This window comes from Lissotriton helveticus, chromosome 2_1 (genome assembly GCF_964261635.1).
Source record: "Lissotriton helveticus chromosome 2_1, aLisHel1.1, whole genome shotgun sequence".
Taxonomy (NCBI): Eukaryota; Metazoa; Chordata; class Amphibia; order Caudata; family Salamandridae; genus Lissotriton; species Lissotriton helveticus.
The window spans coordinates 244,821,686-244,842,148 of NC_136059.1; the positions used below are offsets into that span (position 1 = coordinate 244,821,686).

General features: G+C 41.7%; 1 protein-coding gene across 1 annotated transcript in view; it reads right to left on the reverse strand.

Annotated features, from left to right (window-relative positions):
- The window catches only part of PSTPIP2 (proline-serine-threonine phosphatase interacting protein 2), a 275,577-nt gene that overhangs the window by 85,110 nt on the left and 170,004 nt on the right, over positions 1–20,463 (reverse strand). The window contains exons 4-5 of the mRNA XM_078674746.1: positions 13,488–13,522; positions 6,573–6,679 (exon numbers count right to left, since the gene is read on the reverse strand). Of these exons, the coding sequence (XP_078530872.1) occupies positions 6,573–6,679; positions 13,488–13,522 (142 nt within the window). The remainder of the gene's footprint in view (positions 1–6,572; positions 6,680–13,487; positions 13,523–20,463) is intronic.

Genomic DNA, 20,463 nt, shown 5'->3' on the forward strand with positions numbered 1-20,463 from the left:
AACCTGCACTCCTGCTCTAGGTCCGGATACCCTCACAAGTGATAAGCTGTGCCCGAGAAAACTCCATACCATAACATAACACAGGAATGGTATTGATGATGATGATGACCTGTGTTTGAACCCAAATGTATTTACATTTAACTAAGTTATTTACACATATATCAGAAGAACACCATGGGTATGGTAAGCAGGTACTTTGGCACGTGTTTAATATGCAGACAGACATTTTGGTGCTTGCACTGCAGCGTTTAATTAAACAGTGCTGCATTTGTAAGTGGCGAAATGCCTGTGGGCTCAGTGACGAGGGCAGAGGGGGAACGGGTGTGCCACACCCTGTTAAAAAAAAAGGAAATCACTGCGGGACAAACATTAGTGTCCAGAGTGTGTTGGTGTTTGTCTTTGGAGAAAAGTCTGCAAATCCATGTGTATATCGTCTGCTCCCATAAAGGAGCTGTGGTATAAAGTCTAGAAGCAAGTAAACTGAAATCTTGGTCTAGTCATCAACTTTCTTGTAAAAAAGGGAGCACCAAAATGAAGAACAGCCGGTGCCCATGAAGATGTGCCAAGATTCTGCTTAGCCAAACGCCTGTGCTCTGAAAATTCAAGATGGCTTCCAAGTGAAATATTCAAAAATAATAACAGAGCCTAGAAGCAAAAAGTATGTATAGCTACGGCATTGATCCCTAAATAACGGGCAAGGAAGCAGAACCTGGACTTGAAATGTAAGCTAAAATCCACAACTAATGGTTGACATGAAGGGAGGTAGCAGTGTGCATATAGCAGTCAATGTGGGTTCCACTTATTCAAAGCAGGGGTAGGATTGCCTTAGGCATGCGCTGTAGCAGGAACACATTCCTTTTTTTGCCAGTTGACACACAAGCTCGATATAGCCCCATATTCCTTAAGAATGTGGTGAGGCTCTACGGGTGTCAACTCGATGATAATTGAAGAAAAGGAGCATATCATCTCCATTGAGTGCCATGTGGTGTACATCACCTCAGAGTGTTTTACCCTCATAATAGGTGCCTTGCCTTGCACTACACACCAAAGGCTCCACAGCAATAGCAAACTGCAATGGGGATAAAGGACAGCCTCATGCCCCTGTCCACTCTGTAGGCGTCCAAGATTATACCCTTTTATTTAACTGTCGCCATTGGTTCCGAATACAGAAGTCTGGTCTAGGTAATAAAACTTTTGCCCAGCCCATGTTGTGCATCACTGCATACAGGTACTCCCACTCAAGCTGATTAAAGACTTTTTCGATGTCCACAGACATCCCTAATGCAAGGACCTACCACTTTTGTGTTTTTATGGAAGATGATAAAACACTCATTGAACATTTTCAGTGCTGTGGAAGGAAAGAGGGCCTTGTTTAGAGACTGGAGAGCAGCCCACTGTCTGCAAGTGTGGTGGAGGTCACCAGTTGCAATATTTAGAGATCTCTGCCTGGGTGGTAGAGATCTATAAGCCTTCAGACAAGCCACTACCATGTCTGAAGGCATTGCATGTCTGTTGTTAAGCAGCCATCATATTTCACGCAGCCACTCAGCTAACCTTTTTTATTTTTCAAAAACAAACTTCCAAAGTGTGAGCTTGTTTTGAAAAACAGCAAACTAATTACCCTGAAACCCTAAGACTCTGTTCTGGCATGTGGGGGTGTTGGATCTGGCCCATTCTGCAGGGTCACCCCCAAACATTTTGCCTTCTCCCTCCTATTGTTGCTGAATTTGATTGTGTTGGCCTAGTGACTCTGTGCACTTTACCAGTGATATCCAGTGCTACAGTGCTTGTGCTCTCTTGTTTAAAACATGGTTACATTGGCTTATACCCAATTGGCATATTTAATTTACTTGTAAGTCCCTAGTAAAGTGCACCACATGTGCCCAGGGCCTGTAAATTAAATGCTACTAGTGAGCCTACAGCACTGATTGCACTGACTGACATAGCTTTAAACAGGCCTCATGCTTGCCACTGCATAGTTTATGTGTGCAGTTTAAAACTGCCATGTCAACCTCGCAAAATAAACCTTATACTTGGCCCAAACCTTCCTTTTTAGTATAGATAAGTCACTCCTAAGGTAGACCCCAGACAGCCCCAAGGGCAGGGTAAAGTGCATTTAAAAAGGTGGACGTGCATTTTCAAGTTTTGCATGTCCTGATAGTAGAAAACACTTACATTTGTTTTTCACTACTGCAAGGCCTATCTCTTCCGTAGGATAACATTGGAGTTGCTGCATTACATTTTATAAGTGTAATTTCCAAATGGGAAGAGATCGCTAGTTCATGTTTAGTGTCCCTGGAATCCTAATTTAAAACCCTAACTTATGGTAAAGTTGCATTTTAAATTACAATACTGAAAATGCCACTTTTAGAAAGTTGGCATTTTCTTGCCTTAGTCATTTGGTGCCTGCAGCCTTACTCTGGTCACATGACTGGGTGTAGTTGGCAGTTGGATTTTTTTCCTCCTAAAAGGTTACACACAATGTTAACTTAGGAGTGACGTGACTAGATGGGCCATCACTGGCTGTTTGGGAGGGAGGAGCTGGGCCAACCTCACTTACACCTGAATAGGCCATGTCCTGTCTCCACACAAAGGGCTTCATACCCCTTTTAGTTGGTCTGGAGCCAGGAATGGGAAGGCAGGGCATCTGCGCACTTCAAAGGTATGCTTCTAGAAGTTTCTCCCCACTTCAAAGCCATAACTTTGCATAAAAGGACCTCAAACACCACCATTTCAGTACAATGCTGGACCTATGGAAACTCTGCCAGGCAGATGGACTGCTATGCTGCTGAAGGACTGCCACTCTGCTGGACTGACTCCTGCTTTGCTGACATTCTGCATGCTGCATTCTTGCCTGGGTGAGACGGATTGGACCTGCATCTCTTGAACCCAGAGTGACTCCGAGGGTTAGTTGGCTGGACTCCTGTTCTGATGCCTCGGGACAGAACAGGCTTTCCACCACCTTGCATCGACACCTGAACTCTGCCAACTGTGACTCTATCGTACCAAGTGTTGCCACCACAGTCCTGAACCCTTGGAAGTTGGTTCAAGATGCTTTATAAGTCTCTGTGGATCCAGCGGAATGGATGCATCTCCTCTGCTGTGTGGCACAACCCTAGCAGAACCAACGCATCTCCACTGCTGTGTGGCTTAGACCCATTGCAAATACCCACATCGCCACTGCGACTCTTTCAGAACTGCCTCTGCGTGACACATCTTCAGCGCAGGTCCTCGCATCTCTTTTTGACTATGCTGGTTTCTGCTTCACTGCCCCACAGCTCTTCGGATCTTACGCAGGCCCTCGCATCGCAGCCTCACTGTATCTCGGAACCGATGCATCACTTTGGCTGCATGACGCATCTTCGACGAAGATCCACACAACGCTCTGCAAACCAGGACTTAAGGTACTTTGTTCAGCAGACCTAACTGGATCCCTAAAGATGGCACATGCACCCTTGCAGTCGGCATGAATTTGTGATTTTGTCCCGGTCCAGCATGACCAGATATCTACAGTTGGTGTTTTGTGCTTTTTGATGCAATTTTATCTAAAAACTTTAAAATTCATAAATTACAATGTCAGTTTTCAAGCCTTTCAAGGCTAGGCTACTACTTTTAATCCATTAGTCTACTTGAAAGATAAAAGCTCAAATTTTGGTGGTGAGTTTGAAGCTGTTTTTTATTTTCATATCTAGCACCGTATTATTAACCTACATGTGCGAGTCAAATTTATTTAGGTTGTTGACAACTTCTAGAAGTCTCAAGTAGAAACTGAAAAAGTATGGGCAACAGGGAAGCCAAAGAGCGCTTCACGAGGTCAGATAGCCTTTGTTATCAGTAAAGCCATTGGTTTTGGCAGGAAAAGCTCAAGGCGGGAGAAACCTGAATCTTCAGCCCAGGATCAACGTACCTGTGAGGAAAGTCACTTTTTGTGGGCTCACCCCCTACTTTTTACTACATTTAGTGCTGGTGTATTCACTCTGAACACTGGAGCGCTGATGTCCAGCACCAAGGAATGACTTAAACCAGTTGCTAGCTAATTCTGACATAGTAATCAGCTTTTATCCCTGTGTAGCAGCACTGTATGATCCAGAGTATCAAAAGTTGCTGATAAATGCAGAAATATGAATAACGCCAAGCTCAACCCTGTCAATAATATCAAAGATGGTATTTTGGAATATCCGATAATGCTGTTTTGATGCATTGGTGTTGACCCCCAAACAATGGTTATAAAAGTTTTACAAATATTATCAAAGCCCATATTATTTTATATTGTAAAGGTTATCCTAATCCTACTGCCCCCTGCATAGAACTCTAGACAATGAAAGACACAGAGGGGAATCTTTAGAGTTTCGTATTACGCACCTCTTCTTAGCCCCATGCATTTCCCATAGCTTCCTTCAATCGCTGGTGGTTTGATTAATACTAGCTTAATCCCATGTATCACAACAGAGCGCATGGATGAGACTAAGCTGTGTTGGGGAGAACACCGCACTTTAACAATTTGGACCAAAGCTTACCTTAGATTTAATATATATTAGATATAATGCAAGCACTGGCATCCAGAGTTAAACTCTAGATAATTTCTTCTTGAATCTAGACTAGAACAAAGAGATGTTCTCTTTCACCCATTACACAAAATGTGTTGACAATGAGGTGTCAAAGGTTTGTACATAACCTCTCTTGAAATCTATAGAGATTAATACTGCCCACTACTTCAAATGTGGTATCATGTTTCCCAGGAAAATCAAAAAATTGTGTTTCCCTTAGAAGACTATCAAAGTACCTTGTTCTTCAACACATTGACATACAATCTAGCTCAGCTGTTCCAGTGTCCTTTGTTTTCATTAACAGTTTTTCCAATTATTGGATTGAGAATTCTACTGCAACCTCTATGTAGAGTTTTTGTTTACCCTCTATTCTGACTTATCTTAGGTTCTCTATCATCTAAATTACATAATCTACAACCTTTTTAGACTGAATCAAAAATGCTACCAGATCATACTAACTAGGCATAACTATGTCCACACACTTTGTTGCTTTTTTTGGTACTTACAAGCACTTTGCAAGGTCTTTTTGAATTTCCTAATCCTAATACTGCAGACAATCAAGACTATTCTTTTTTATGTCTAAGGACATGGAGATAACCTCTTCTTACAATCACGTTTCACAATTATATTAGCCCAATGTTTTTTAAATTCTCATTGCCTGGGTACATTTAAAAACAATGGCTTAGTTAAAGAACAAGTAACTACAATAGTCTCTTCCAGATTGTGTCGATCAATTTCTTTCTATAAAAACAATTCACCTTTTCATATCTCTTTTTATCCAAAGGCCTGCAGAGCACATCCGACCTCTGTCCATGCATTTGCCTAAAGGAAACAGTGCTGTTTTTCAATAAATAAAGATTCCTCTTTTAGGAAAATATCAGGAGGAGGGGAGTTGTGCTCTAGACCCTGTCTGCTCCCCCAACCCCAAAATAAATTCTGATTGAATTCATAAAGTCACCTTCTCTTTGTGAATCAGTTACCTCGTCTTCTTTGAGGTGTGATTCGCAATGAAGAGGGACGCCACCTCTTAAATGTGATTCAGAATGAATCTCAAAACCCATTTTGCAAGTCGAAACAGCTTTTCGAACTTGCACAATGTGTTCTGTATATACCATTGATGCAGGTGGCCATGGTCTGTACCACTCGCTTAGGGCTATTATACTCTACCCTGCTTGAGAAGGGCTTCCATGTCCCTGGATTCCTGGACCCTCCAAAGCCCCGTCTAACACCTTTCTCATTCCATTCCCTCTCCCCAGGCCCAGAAGCGCTACAGACACGCGTGCTGCTTGTATGAGGGGACTGTGGGAGGGTGCCCGAGGATGGTAGATGTGTGTGTACCTGTCACATACATGCATTTTTACAATTGCTCCAACAGCGGCCGTTCAGTGTCCACTCCCAGCTGTTGCTGTATCCCTAGTTGATGATCAGGGAAGAGAAGTTGGCCCAACGGCTAGGGCGGTCGACCTCGAAGCTAGGGAACCGGGTTCGAGTCTCGGCAATGACGCTGAACATCCTGTGATTCTGGGCAAATCACTTAATCTCCCTTTGCCTAACTAAAGAAATTAATGTGTTCTCATGTAATTCAACTGGTGTTTTTTGTATGGTGCTCTGATACCCCATATCTTCAGCTCAAGTTCATGCTATATAAAACTTTGTAAAATAAATAAAATAAATAAAAATAAACGGGTTAATTTCTCTAATGCTGATCTTCAGTTTGTATTTTTATGTTGTGTCTCATATGAAAATTGCCTCTAATTATTTTTCCTTCCAAGTCAATTTTAATACAGATTAATTACAATCATTTTTGCCAAGCTTGAATATGTTAAAGTATAGATTACATTCTACAAGACCTAAAGAGATGGAGTTGTAATCCAACCACGATCATCTAGTGTTCAAGCACAATCTCTAATGAAAACAAACCATCCATTCAGCTCCCCACACAGCTTTAAAATAATAACCATATTCTTCGTGTGTCTTTTCTGTGAATGTGCTTTTGAGGATGATTGAGTTGTTGCAGATACTCACCCTTTTCCGGTTTTGCTTCTGCTTTTCCCTAAACTCTTCCATTTTTCTAGCCTCGTCCCGTAAAATATTAGCCAGCTGTAGGTGACACTGTCCCACATTCTCTATCTCTAAAGCCAGAAACAGCACAGAAAAGCAATTTAGAAGGACAATAGTAGTAATGTGAGAAAGAAAAACTGCATATGCCATCATGAATCTCAATTTAAAAACCTCACTGTCCTGGTGAAGAAAATCGGTCTGACAAAATCTTTTGCTGAAAAAGGCATGGAACACTGCAATACATTGTTACACATTCTGAACATATCATATTTGATAATTTTTTACTTCTTATGGGATAGCTTGAAACACCTTCACCTGCTTATCTGCACATTTTTTCTCATTAAACTCAAGCCCAATTCACAAAGCATTTTCTATGGTTGTGTTTAACTAAAAACACTGCTAAGACTTTTTATAGATTGAAATTACTCTTGGAAACTCATGAGCAAGTCATACCTAAGACTGTTATACAACACAGCACTACACTGAATGAGGTTTTTGAATCAGGCTTGAAAATTCAGCAGCAATTTCACAGGAGTAAGACAACTCTTCACAGAAAAGGTTTAATGAATTTTGTGAATTGACTTCTAATGACCGAATGTTTAGGTCCAACTGTTACTCATTGACAGCACTAAGGAATTTCTCTGTGTCCTTTAAGGGATAAGTACGAGAAATAACATTTCATGTATCCCTTCAAACCTCTTGCTGGCAGCTGATAAAGGAATATAAAGGGCCTCGTTTCAAGTGTCCTTTTCATTCTGATGGGACCAGTAAGTCTTGTTACTGACCCATCAGAATTACAAGTTCGGGTGTTTTTCTCCCATAGAATGCACCTGCTTCTAGCAGGTGATCTCTCTGAGATTAAAAATAGGGAAATGGGAAGCAGAACTATCAAACCATCCTTATTTGCTCATTTTTCAGGAAACTTAAAAGTAACAGTCTAATCCTCTGTTAATTCAGTGCTCCCAGGAGCTACCAGTACAATGGTATCCTCAGTAGTGTTTGAGCCTCACCCTGTTCTTTAGCTCTGATTAATTTAGTTGGTTCATGTAGCCTTCTACACTGCATGCAGGAAATCATAGGGGTGTTAGATGTATTTGGCATCTGGTGCGAATGATGCATATACAGGCTGTATCATTGTTTTGGTATGGTGCCTGAATATTGACTGCAAACTATCGTTTGACTATTATATTGTGGTTAAAATATTGTGCTAGCTAAAATATTGAGGGATATAATAACGAGGGATATAATAACGAGGGTATATCTGCTTTTTACTTTTGTCGATCATATTGATGTTTAATATAATGTTTAGTAGTAGTCTGGTAGGTATTATGTATAGTTTTTTAATAGTGTTATTTTGATGTTTAATAATGTATTTTTACAATTCAGTAATTGGTTTGATACGTTTTGCTTTTGTTTATTTGTTGGCGTCTTTCAATTTTTGGGGGGGTTGTGGGCTATTTTGAGAACCACAGTCAGTAATGTTTTATTTGAAACATTTAACATTAATTATTTAATTATAAATATTTTGAATATTTGTTTATGATTTATTTGAAATTGGTCTAGCTCAGACATCTTAAAATTCAACGCAAAAAAGACTCTCTAATATGAGGCTGCCATTTGACAAGAATTTGTTAACTTTGATGCTGATCTGTATCGTACCAAAACAGCTTTTACTAGTGCCAAACAATTTCAATTCCTTGATATGATTGAACTTGCAAGGTTGGATGATGTTCATTGTCTTTACTTAGATGTGCCCTTTTCCACTGAGGAGAACATCCAAATCTTCCGTGTCATTCAAATGGCCAGGTCCCTGGGGCAGATAGATACCAGTGTTGATCTACAAGGAATACGCTCCGACATTAGCACCATATTTGGAATGTGAAATATATATGGACCCTCCACCCTCATTTCGATAGACCCCGATTGCCACAATCCATAAGTCCAACAAACTGCCTAAAAACTGTGATTTATACTGCTCAATCTCAATGATTAACATTGACAATAAAATCCTAGAAAAACTGATAGCTAACAGAATTCCTTTCTCTGCTCCCTAGGTTGATTACACCAAACCCATCTGGACTCATACCTTGGAAGTCTGCGTCCCATAACCTTCACACTGTTTTCTCCCTCATCCACACATTAGACCATTGCAGTTGCTGCATTTCCTGACGCCTCCAAAGTGTTTGATTCTTTTGAATGGATGTTAATTTTCTATTAATAGAAAGGATTAGTTTAGGGGGCAACTTTTTCAAAAGGTCCCTGTAGTGTGCATTTGACAGAATGGGCTGGTTTAAGCACCTTTCTGAATGTCCAGAGGTACTAGACAGGGAGGCCGCTCTCCCCCCATAATATTTGTGATCACAATGGAACCTATTGCCGCTAGGCTAAGATCAAGCCATTCAAAGAGAGGTCTCAGCTTCACTCCAAAGTGGCTCACTGTGTCACTTTCCATCAATGATGTAATGTTATTTGTCTGAGACCATGCTCTTAATAACCTACCCATAATTTGGGAATTCTGTCATTCAAATTCATAGCATCTCTTAACTGGACTAAAACTGTTGTCTTTCTTCTCACTTTGTTGAGTGTCTCCTTGAATTTCTTTTGAAATTGTGCACCAAATCTGTCAAATACCTTAGAATCTGCATTAGCAGAGATATTGAAACTACTTTGGGGGAAAATAATGATAAAGCTGCTGCTAACCTGGAAGACCAGATTACGAAATGGATTAAACTACCACTGTCTCTGGCGTACAAATTGGCTGTGGTGAAAACGTCTGTCCTCCTGAGGCTTCTATACCAGTTTATGAATATATCTATTCCTCTTACACAATATTTCTTTAACCAATAGTGCTCCTGCATGATCAGACTTGCTTGGACTGGCAAATAACCACAATTAAAATGGGACATGCCTACTCTCCCCTTTCATCAGCGGGGGCTAGCTTCACCAGTTTATGAGCTGGATTATCTGTGAGCTCAGGCGCCCGCTAGGGGCACTTCTGGTATCATTCCTTGCCTTTCTAATTGTATGATTCAACCAAAATTGACATAGCTAATCCAGTTCCACCTAACACTGTACTCTACAAGTTTGTCAAACGTCCCAGGAGTGAGATGAACACTATTTAGTCTTTTAACGCACTTGCTGGCCCTGGGACAGGATCAGGTGTAGAGCTTGCCTGAAATAGCTATTTGCACCCAGAATTCCACCTGCTCTGAACTCTAGACTGTCCTTTATGTGCAAACCAAAGGCAGTCAAACAACTAACACATTTAAAGCTTTGCATTCTGGATTTATACCCCATGGATCTTTTTGTGTATGCTGCCAACATACGAGAAATGTGCGACCACACCCTACTAGATATTTTCCTTTAGTACACTATAAATACTATAAATGCTGAAGGAGATTAACCCTGCATTTCCCTCTCCCTTTCTACATTTGCATCACTGCCACAAGTGATGGACGCTCCTTTCTTCCAGAAAACTGATATCCTGATTATACTCCACAATCCTAAGGGAAGCTCCAGTGGATGACCCAGGGCTAAAGGGAAGTTATCTACTGACTTACAGATGTTACTTAGTGTCGAGCAGCGGAAGATCTGCTGCTCCATGACCGCTTCTATTTCACCAAATTACAAATGGAGGCTGATCAGTGCCAAATCTCTTTGTAGAACATTGTACACCCCATTGCTTTTGTATGGACCTTACCACGAAGACTCTACAAAGTGCATCAGAAGGCCTACTTCCTGCACCTGGCTTGGCTATGCCCAGCAGGTTACTAGTCTGAGATAATGGAGGCTGTGATGGATATGATTGAAGCACTATTCTAGCCACTTAACTCATTGCTCTGTTGGAATATGTCAAATACAATGTCAGGAAGTACACTGCCCTGTTATTACTGCTTGCTAAAAGAAGAGTGGCGCTTTACTGTGGCAAGGCCACCCTGACAGGTAGAAGGTAGAAGGAAGCTGTATATGGTAGAAAGCAGATATACCTCTATTGATACACATGCAGGTTAGACATAAGAATACATGGGACCTTTCATGGTGTACCTTCTTTGGCACTCCAAGACATGACTTAAGGACGGCCGTCAATAAGGGTTCATATATTTTGGGTAGTGTAACTTTCTTTAAGTTACATACTAAAAGATTTACTGGACACTGGGTTAGTAGTGCATTAATGTTATTGTTTTGTTTTTGGAACATTGGGGTCCGTAGATTTGGTGTATTCACATCTTATAATTTAAAAAAATGACATTATTTTATGTGTTATAATACTTTTATTTTTAAGATTGTGGTTCATTTAGTTTAGTATGTCATATTCTCAAGGTGTATGTTTTAAAATACAAGTATATTATATGTGAAAAATGTCTTTAAATAAAAGTATAATGTATGTTAACCCTATTTAAATAATGTTTTCATAAATATATTTTATTTCAACACCACCTCATCCTTTTCTAAAATGTAAATGATGATTGTAAGAGTAAGAATCATACATGTAACCCCCACCCCAAATGTATCTGCTTTCCCAAATATTTAGAATGCTAAACTTCATCGCCCTTCGCCCTCCCAATTTATGCACTTTCCCCAATGTTTTAGAGTTCAGAGCTAGAATAGTAAATCTTACCACTTTATATTATTAAATTTACCTTTTTTTGTTGCGCTGGAGTTAAAGAGAGCAAATTTAACTGATTGAGCTCTGCTTTCTATAAAATTGTGGTCACCTTTCTGATCTTCCTACGCTCCACTTTTATACAATATACTTTTTTCCTTATTTTGGAGAATCAGATAATTCCTTCTGAGGTTTTGGCTTTTTTGCAACACCAATCAATTCTAATTGTATTTTAGCTGGCATATCCAACTCTTATTCTTCTAATCTATGTTTTTAGACTTCTTGGTAATATATCCGTAACCACCACCTTATTTTTCCCTAAGGAACATCAGTTGACATTGTGCATGTATTGGAAGGTGATCACTACCGTCTGCAATTAAGATACTAAAATCTGACATTAACTGAAAATTCCATAGTGTGACAAACACATAATCTATTGGCCATTTCTGAGATCCAATATGAAAGGTTTGGGCGGCTGGAGAGTCAATTAGAAAGTAGCCATTTAAGCAAATTAGACCTAACTTTTGCATCAATTCTGCCCACTTTTTATCCATCTTTAGACAACTACTAGCAGGAAAAACTGCCAATTTGATATTGAGTATCTTAAAAAGCTCATCAAAGTAATTCCAACCATTATCTGGGATAATTCTTACATTCAAATCACTCACTATAAACATCAAGCCCTTTGGATAAACATACATGCATTCTTACACATCATCTAAAAAAATAACTCAGTTGGATTGCATTATAAATACTATCTTTCCTATGGACATATACATTCACCACAATCAAAAAATCAATGTCTGTTGAATTTTCGTAAAGGTCTATTTTACAAATTTGCAAACATTCACATTTTGAGGGGAAACATTTTACATTCTTTGCGATCCTTATAGAGATTAGGGTTAACAGCCTCCCGAGGGATGCTCCAGTACATTTCCTTTTGCATCAGTACTTATTTGTCAATGGTAATCACCTCCCAGCACAGTCAGGATTCTTGGATACTGTATTCGCTTCTTTGTTTGAATCTTCCCACCCTCCTTAGCCTTTTCAGTCCGTTAGCATCCCACTCACTACTCTTGGACCGTGGGGGAGGGGACCAACTCCCAATGTATACCACTCAGGCCACCCTCCTCAGACTCCTTCCCCTCAAGTTCATTCCTGGCATTTGAAAAGTACCAACATTTGTGGTGATCTGAGGTATTAATTATTCGGATCTGCTGAAATAATTATGAGTGCTGGCTGAGTGACTTATGAAAGCAGATACATTGCTGATGTTGTTAAGGAAAAAGCCTGTTTCTCTTTCTTTCTCATTGTAAAATGTAATGTATAGCATGTATATTGTAAAACTATATGCCTGCACCGACGTGTTGTATAATGTGTGTATTGTAAAACTACTGGCATGCACAGAGGTCCTGCATAGCATGTGTATTATAAAACTACACACGAGCACTTATGTGTTGTAAAGCATTTATATTGTAAAACTACACACCAGCACAGACATATTGTATAGAATGCATATTGTAAAACTACCCCAGCACAAATAAGTATAAATAATTTTTTTATCTGTATAGTTAAAGGCGCACTGAACCACATTGTTTAGGCTCGGCAGTATATTGGAATTAAGAACAAATGCTTGTAATAATGTTGACAAGTTTGGTTGGTTTTGAGGATATTTGTAATGTTAGCTTAGGTTGACACTAATACGTGTCTGAATTAAGTTAAAGATGGAGCTTTAAGACTGCTGCTTCTTTTTCAGCTTCCCTAAAATTATCCGGGATCGCATTTTACCCTTTTATGTTTGCATCTGGTCTCACTGAACTTCCAATTAAGTGTTTTTTAACCAATATTTTCAGTGCGAGTGTAACCCAGTGACCAAATCAGCAGATCCAGTTCCAACATTCCACCAACTGCAATCCCTGTATGATCATTATCTACCACACACATCATTCCAAGTACATCATGTATCATGAGCCTGTCCCATGCATCCATCTGCCCTGGTCTTCCTTACACTCCAGCATTGATCATAATGTTAGTGGAAGCATTTATGGCAAACGTGTTCAACGTTGGTCAACAAAGTGTCATATCTATCCAAGATAACCGCTGAACAAAATCTTTCCAATTCTTTCTGATATCCAGAAAAGTGGGCATGGTTCTGTCCCTTATGGGCTAGTGCAAGACACACTTAATATATGGTATTAATATAGAAACCTATGATTCTGAGTATGCAAATACCACAGCATATACATTGTTATTAGTAATCAAAATAAGTAACTTACGTTGCTTGAAGACATCAAGGGACCTCTTCAGTGTACTAGAATATAAACAATACAAAGTTACCATTGAATTTTTATTTAAACATATCTTTATTGAGATACATGCCCGATTACAGGCAACAGCAATCAAAGGCGACTACAAACATTACATGCCATAAAGTCAACCAAACCACTCCCCACCCCAACACAATAGCACACATGTATCACAGGAAAGCAGTATTCTCCAACTTTGGTGTTGTCTATCCCAAGGAACGGATTGGAAGATATTTTGGTTGTACTTGTGTCCTCCTCCCTGCCGTCTAAAACAGCCACACACTCTACCATATATGTCACGCTAGGTGACTCGACTACATTGATGTCTCTCCTTACTCGGTATCTGCCTCCGCTGTAGGCTCTATCAGCCCATCCAGCATGTCACCCACTTCTGGAGGTCATCCTTCACTTTTTCTTTAGTGCACACTCCCCTCACTCTTCTTTCGTCTTCCAGGGCCCATTCCCTCAAATCTTTTTGATAGGATATATAAATAGGGGATAGTCAATGTATTGCTGATCTGTCTACGGTTACCCAGCACTAATCCCAGAGAGGCATAGCAGAATCTAATTCTCCCCTTCTCTGGGAGCGGTATTAGCCCCAGCAGGCTATATGCCGGTGCAAGGCGGCACATCCAGGTCACATGTTGAAACGTCCAGATCACGCGTTGAAACGTCCAGGTCACGTGTTGAAACATGGCTCTGGGGATACCACACCTAATAAAAGCTGGTGATCAACTCGGAAATATTTTGGTAATCTTTCTGATGTGAGGTATGAGCAATGCAAGAAGTTAAAGTGAATTAGTTTGAATCGGGTGTTACTAGCGATGTGAAAGCTACCATTGATTAATAGTAATAACGGTTTATTCTTCTTACTTTCTATCCACAATTGTAATCTTCCGAATACAGACAGGCACTTATTAGCAACAAGAGCAGTCATGCATAATTTTATAATTAATGTCAGATCTTACAGAGTGGGCATACTTGATGAGGTAGGCCCTATCCTTGGAAGTGAGCAACTTATTCTGAATCAGCACTGACACCACACCCCTCATCAATGCTCCCAGTAGTTTTGTGGAGTAGACTGAGGTTTAGAGAATGCTTTCTATCATCAGGGTCACTATCAAACCTTTGTCACGAAGAAAAAAGAGGTCCTCTCATCATCTGCGCCAGTGACCAGAGAGCTAATAACTTTGACACTTTTTAATGTTTGTATTTATTGCATTTTCAATCAAACATACACCCTGGAAAGAAATAACAATGGAGAGACATTGCTCATTCCATATTGATAGAAGAATATAGAGGTCAAATCGTAATATGCATAGATACAGTCATCTGCTGGTTATGCATTGACCCAGGGTTCAGTATATGACACATACTGTAAATCCTAGTCATAAGTTAACATTGATTTCTACTTGATGGAACACAGTACATCTATACTTGAGTACTATGTTTATCAATACATGGAATACCAAGCAGTGTGGGGGGGTTTGGTCTGCCCCACGCCCATCTTGTCTTATAGGACAGCTCACACCCCAGTATGCATGCGTAGGTATACACGGCCATTATTGACATTATTCAGTAGTGTCTTTTAGGTACTCGATTAGTGGCTCTCAAATGTCTCTAGGATGGGATGACGTAGGCAGGAGATCAGCATAGGTCGTAAGTAGGTCTCTAAAGTATATGAAGTCATTCCTTAAACTTGGGAGCTCGCTCCCTACCCCACCTGCATTCCAGTCTGCACTTAGCCAACAGTAAGCCCAGTGAACAACATTGACACTTTGATACCCCCAAATGCAAAGCAATGAAGTATTTGACATTAATAAAGTCATTTGCCCAGGATCAGCCGATTTTCTCTCAGCTATCGAAGCTGGGATTAGATCTCCTGGTCCCAATGTTCCAACCGGAGCAACTTACCAACTAAACCATATCTCTTCCCTACAGGGTCGGTTAGTGCCTCTAGCAAACATTGTGGTAAATTAGCATCTCCAGGTTGCAAGATAATGGGGTAGGTTAATGCCCCAAGAAGTGGTGCAGCGTGGTCAATTACTTCCACAAATAGACATGCAGTGTTACATATCCAACAATGTATGATAGTAAGACGCATCCATTGGTTGTGGGAATAAGGGAATAAATAAGCATATTAAAGTAGGCAATGCGCAGCATGGTTGGTAAGCAAAGCAGTTTGGTTGGTCTGGGCTCATATGGTGTGGCACAGTTTGATTGTTTAGTATCCCCAGGATGTAAAACAGTGTGTTGACTTGGCGTAACTTGAACATAGCATTCACAATGGGAGCAATAGGGGTACGAGGAATCAGACTGCCCCCCACTCAATCAGTTATAAACACTACTAGGTCTGAGCCCGAAGAGCAGTAAATCACGATTGTGCTGGGCGAGAGAACGCAAAGACAATTCTGTAGAGCGATAGGGACTGACATTTGCGGTCTGTAAGGTGGAATGCAACCATTTAGGCTTGTTCCTTTAAAGATTTGTGTGCAACGTACAGGACGTTCAAATGAATCCTTTGTTGCATCAGAAGTCCGTGCATGCGACAGCAGCTTTGGGGTATATGAGCACGCGTCCGAAGTACAGCAACACGGAGACACATTGGCATACCAAGTAAACTTCTTTAAAGTCACCTGTGCGAGCAAAGATAAACAAAATGACCACCTTGAATATGAAGGAAGCGTGGAATAAATGATACATTCTCCTCAATACTACAGATGATAAAAAGTTAGGGAAACTATTGAGTCCACCTATGCTTCCACGGAAAGGTTTCTGATGCCAGATTTTATAGAATTGTATCCACCGTGTCTGATATAACTGGACATTTAAAATACCTGGATTGGAATGCAGAAGAGGCCTTTTATTGCAGCGACAGTAGGTGGGGAGTTTCAGCATACATGCTGATAGACATATCTACATAGTAATGGGCCAGAGGCCTCTCATTAGTAACATATCCATGTCCTTTTGTGAAAAGGATCAAACTTTGGCGAAGAGCCAATCAGCTATCACCACCATCTGGAACCTTCCTGGAAGGAGCTCTAGTCCCTCGGATTTTCGTAAGCACAGTGCTAAGTAGATGTATTACTGAGAGAACTAAAGTGAGCCCTTCCAGGGGAGGTGAGTGGGTTGCATGTGAATCTATGAGAGATACCAATACTGGATAACTGCAGATACAGGTAAGAAACGCATTCCTTATCCAGTATTAGGGTATCTTTCATAGATTCACATGCCTGAATCAGAGTAGCAAGCAATGATAAGTACATTTTGAATGGTAGAATATGAAAGATCACCAGATAATAACATATCAGTGTGAAATGCAAAAGGTACCAAAATGCAATATCAGAGAGAAATGTGCGTGTATACAAGAGGAAGGTGGGATGAAGAGAGGAGGCTCACCTCTAGTGAAATAGATGATGGAGCACAGCTTGTCCCACTGCTGCATCTTTCATGAGTTCTGTATCCAAGCAGTAATGCCTGCTGAACGTATGCTGCGTTTTCCATGTTGCCGCTCTGCAAATGTCTGTAATGGGCACTCCAGCAAAGAGCGCCATGGAAGTCAAGATAACTCCAGTGGAATGAGCCCGAACCTTAGAATGCCAGGGTTGCCCTGCTTGCTGGTGACAGAAGATAATAGCTGCAGAGATCCACCGAGAAATACTGTGCTTAATTAATGGAAGACCTTTCCTAGGTCGAGTAAAAGCGACGAAGAGTTGGTTAGATTTGCGAAATGTCTTCGTTTTGTCAATGTAGAATTTAAGGCAGAGTTTGAGATCGAGGGAGTGGAGAGTCCTCTCTGCTGCCGTTTAAGGATTTGGAAGGAAAGAGCGCAAGACTATGGGCTCATTAAGGTGAAAGTCCGATGGGACCTTGGGTATAAATTTAGGATTGGTCCTCAGGATCATTCTGTCGTGTTTGAACTGGAGGAAAGGGTCCTGAATTGAGAATGCCTGAAGCTCACTCACTCGCCTCGTCGAAGTAAGAGCCAGTAGAAGTGCCGTTTTCCAGGAAAGATATTTAAGATCAGCTCTATGTATTGGCTCAAAGGGATGTTTCATAAGCTGAGCAAGAACTGTGTTAAGTTGCAAAGGTGGGAGGTAAAGTCTTCACTGCGCGACCATGCTGGAGCTATCAAGATAAGAGTGCAATGTTCCGCCTTCAACTTCCTGAGGACCCTGGGAATCAGGGGAATTGGAGGAAATGCGTACGCAAAGACGTTGAACCATGCGATCGAAAAGGCATTCTCTAGAGACCCCTTCTGGGGACGCCAGCTTGCGTAGTGTTGACATTTGGCGTTCTGTTTGGTTGCGAAAAGGTCCAGGAGAGGAGTGCCCCATTGGGAGAAAATGCGATTGAGAATCTGCTGATCCAACTCCCACTTGTGGCAAACTGTTCGCTGTCTGCTCAGTGAGTCTGCGAGGACATTGTCCATTCCTGGGACATACTCTGCACGAAGGGAAATGTGGTGAAAAAGCAACCAGTGCCAGATTTTCTGCGATTCGTGAGATAACGTCAGGGAACGGGTCCCACCCTGTTTGTTTAGATAGTGCATTGTCGTGGTATTGTCTGTCCGCACGAGCACTAGATAATTTTTGATCCGTGGGAGGAAAGCCAGAACGGCTAGGTAGACAGCTCGCAGCTCTTGGAGATTTATGTGTAGCTTCCGCTCGGAAGGGGACCACTGTCCGCTTATCCAGAGCTCCTGGAGGAACGCTCCCCAACCTTCCAGGGACGCATCTGTTGTAATGATATGTGGGAAGCTGGAAGCAAGAAAGGCAAGCCTAGCAAAAGGTTTTGAGGGTGAATTCACCACTGTAGAGCTTTGACCATGTGAGAGGTAATGCGGATGACATCGTCGAACGATCCTGTACACTGGAGCCATTGAGCCGACAGCGCTTCTTGGAGAGGGCGCATGTGAAGGCGACAGTGAGGAACTAACAGGATGCAGGAAGACATCATCCCAAGCAGAGATTTGAAAAGGGACTTTTTGGATTGTATGCGAGTTGCCAAAGAAATTAGTTCTCTCTGGGTTGTGTCGAGAATAGCGCCCAGGAAAGTTATACCCTGGGAAGGTTGAAGGACAGACTTGTCCCGATTGAGAGTGAGACCTAAGTGGTTGAAAAGCTGAAGACAGGCGTTGGAGGACCTGTTCACGCCTGCTAGTAAAGGTGCCTTGACAAGCCAGATGTCCAAGTACGAGAAGACTTGGTGATGTCGTTGCCAGAGATAAGCAGCCACTGGAGACAGACATTTCGTAAAGATGCACGGCGCTGATTTTAGGCTGGAAGGCAGGACCCGAAATTGGTAGTGTCTGCTCGCCACAGCGAACCTGAGGAAATTTTTGTGATTCCGGAGGATTGGGACGTGAAAATAGGCGTCCTGAAAGTCTAAAGACACCATGTAGTCGTTTGCGTTGAGAAGTTGTAGCACCTCTTGAATAGAAACCATGCAAAACAACTGTTTCTCTAGATATTTTCTGAGACTCCTCAAGTCCAGTATAGGTCTCCATTTTTTCTCCTTTTTTCGGACCAGGAAAAAACGGGAGTAGAACCCCTTGCCCTGTTGACCAGGAGGAACTCTTTCTATAGCTCCCTTCCAGAGCATTAGTGAGAGCTCCAAGATCAGAAGCTGCAAATTCTTGTGGAGCATTGGACGAGGAGGTGTCTGGGGAGGAAATTCTATGAACTCCAGTGAGTGTCCAAACTGAACTAGTTGCAGGACCCATCGATCTGTAGTTATCTTTTTCCATTTGTGTAGGAAATTAGAAATTCTTCTACCAACCCTGAATGGTGGAAAGGAAGTGGAGACCTGTGGCAGAGAGAAGTCATTGTCATCTAGCTGCGTCCTTTTGCCAACCTCCTTTCCCTCAAAAGGAGGACTTAGTGTTGTTGTTGTTGTTGTTGACGCTGCTGGTATTGCGGTCGATATTGTTGACTGGAAGAGTAAGAGGAACGGTAGTGTTGATAATCTCCTCTCGTAGAAGATTGTCCTCTCCCTCTTGAGCCACAAAAGGGAGGGTTTTTTAACTGAAAGGTACCCAAAGCCCTAGCCGTATCAGTATAATTTTTAATGCCCTGAAGAGCATCATCAATGTGTGTGACGAAGAGAAGCTGGCCGTCATAAGGCATGTCAAGGAATTTAGTTTGTATCTCCGGACGCAATGCTGTTGCTTTCAGCCAACCCTGGTGTCCACAATCGATGATCTCAGAGGCCGAGCGTTCACCTTCTAGTAGGATCTTTTTTGCCTCCTCCGGCAAGGATCCAAGATATGGGGCACTGTCTGCCAACATTTGTCGGTTATAATGTCCTAACAGTGCCAAAGAATTGGAAGCGCGCACTGTTAACGCGGACATAGATGAGACACGTTTCCCAATATTATCTAGCCATCTCCCGTCTTTATCTGGAGGGGCAGTTAGCGTTGCAGAAGGATTTTTAGATTTCCGCTGTGTGATAACAGAGTCAGGTTTGGGGTGGCCGGTCAGGCAAGCTAGAGCGGTGTCCGGAGCCCTATATTTCTTGTCCAGCCTAGGCAGCACCGGGGGTAAAGAAGAAGGGTTTTGCATAATCTTAACACCCTGGTCCCAAATGTAGTTGATGATAGGTATAGACCTGATGGACTTCTTGAACGGTTCCTTAAAGTCATAAAGGAAACAGTCTTGTTGGTGAGAAGGCATAGGTATTTTGAAACGCTGAGCCGCTCTCTCAAGGATATTGTGGAAGCCCCCGATATCCTCAGGGGATGCCGGACAGGGAATTACATAATCGTCCCATTTATGGTGTGTTGATTGAGAATCTTGAAGTTCCCCTTCTTCATGTTGTTCCTCCTCATCATCATCCGAGGAAGGTGGAGGTTGTGAAGTGGAAGGGTCAGGCTGTATTACCAGAGGTGAAGGCCGAGGTCTAGGTGGTGGAGAGACGACTGGAGGAGGTGGAGGCGTAACCGAAG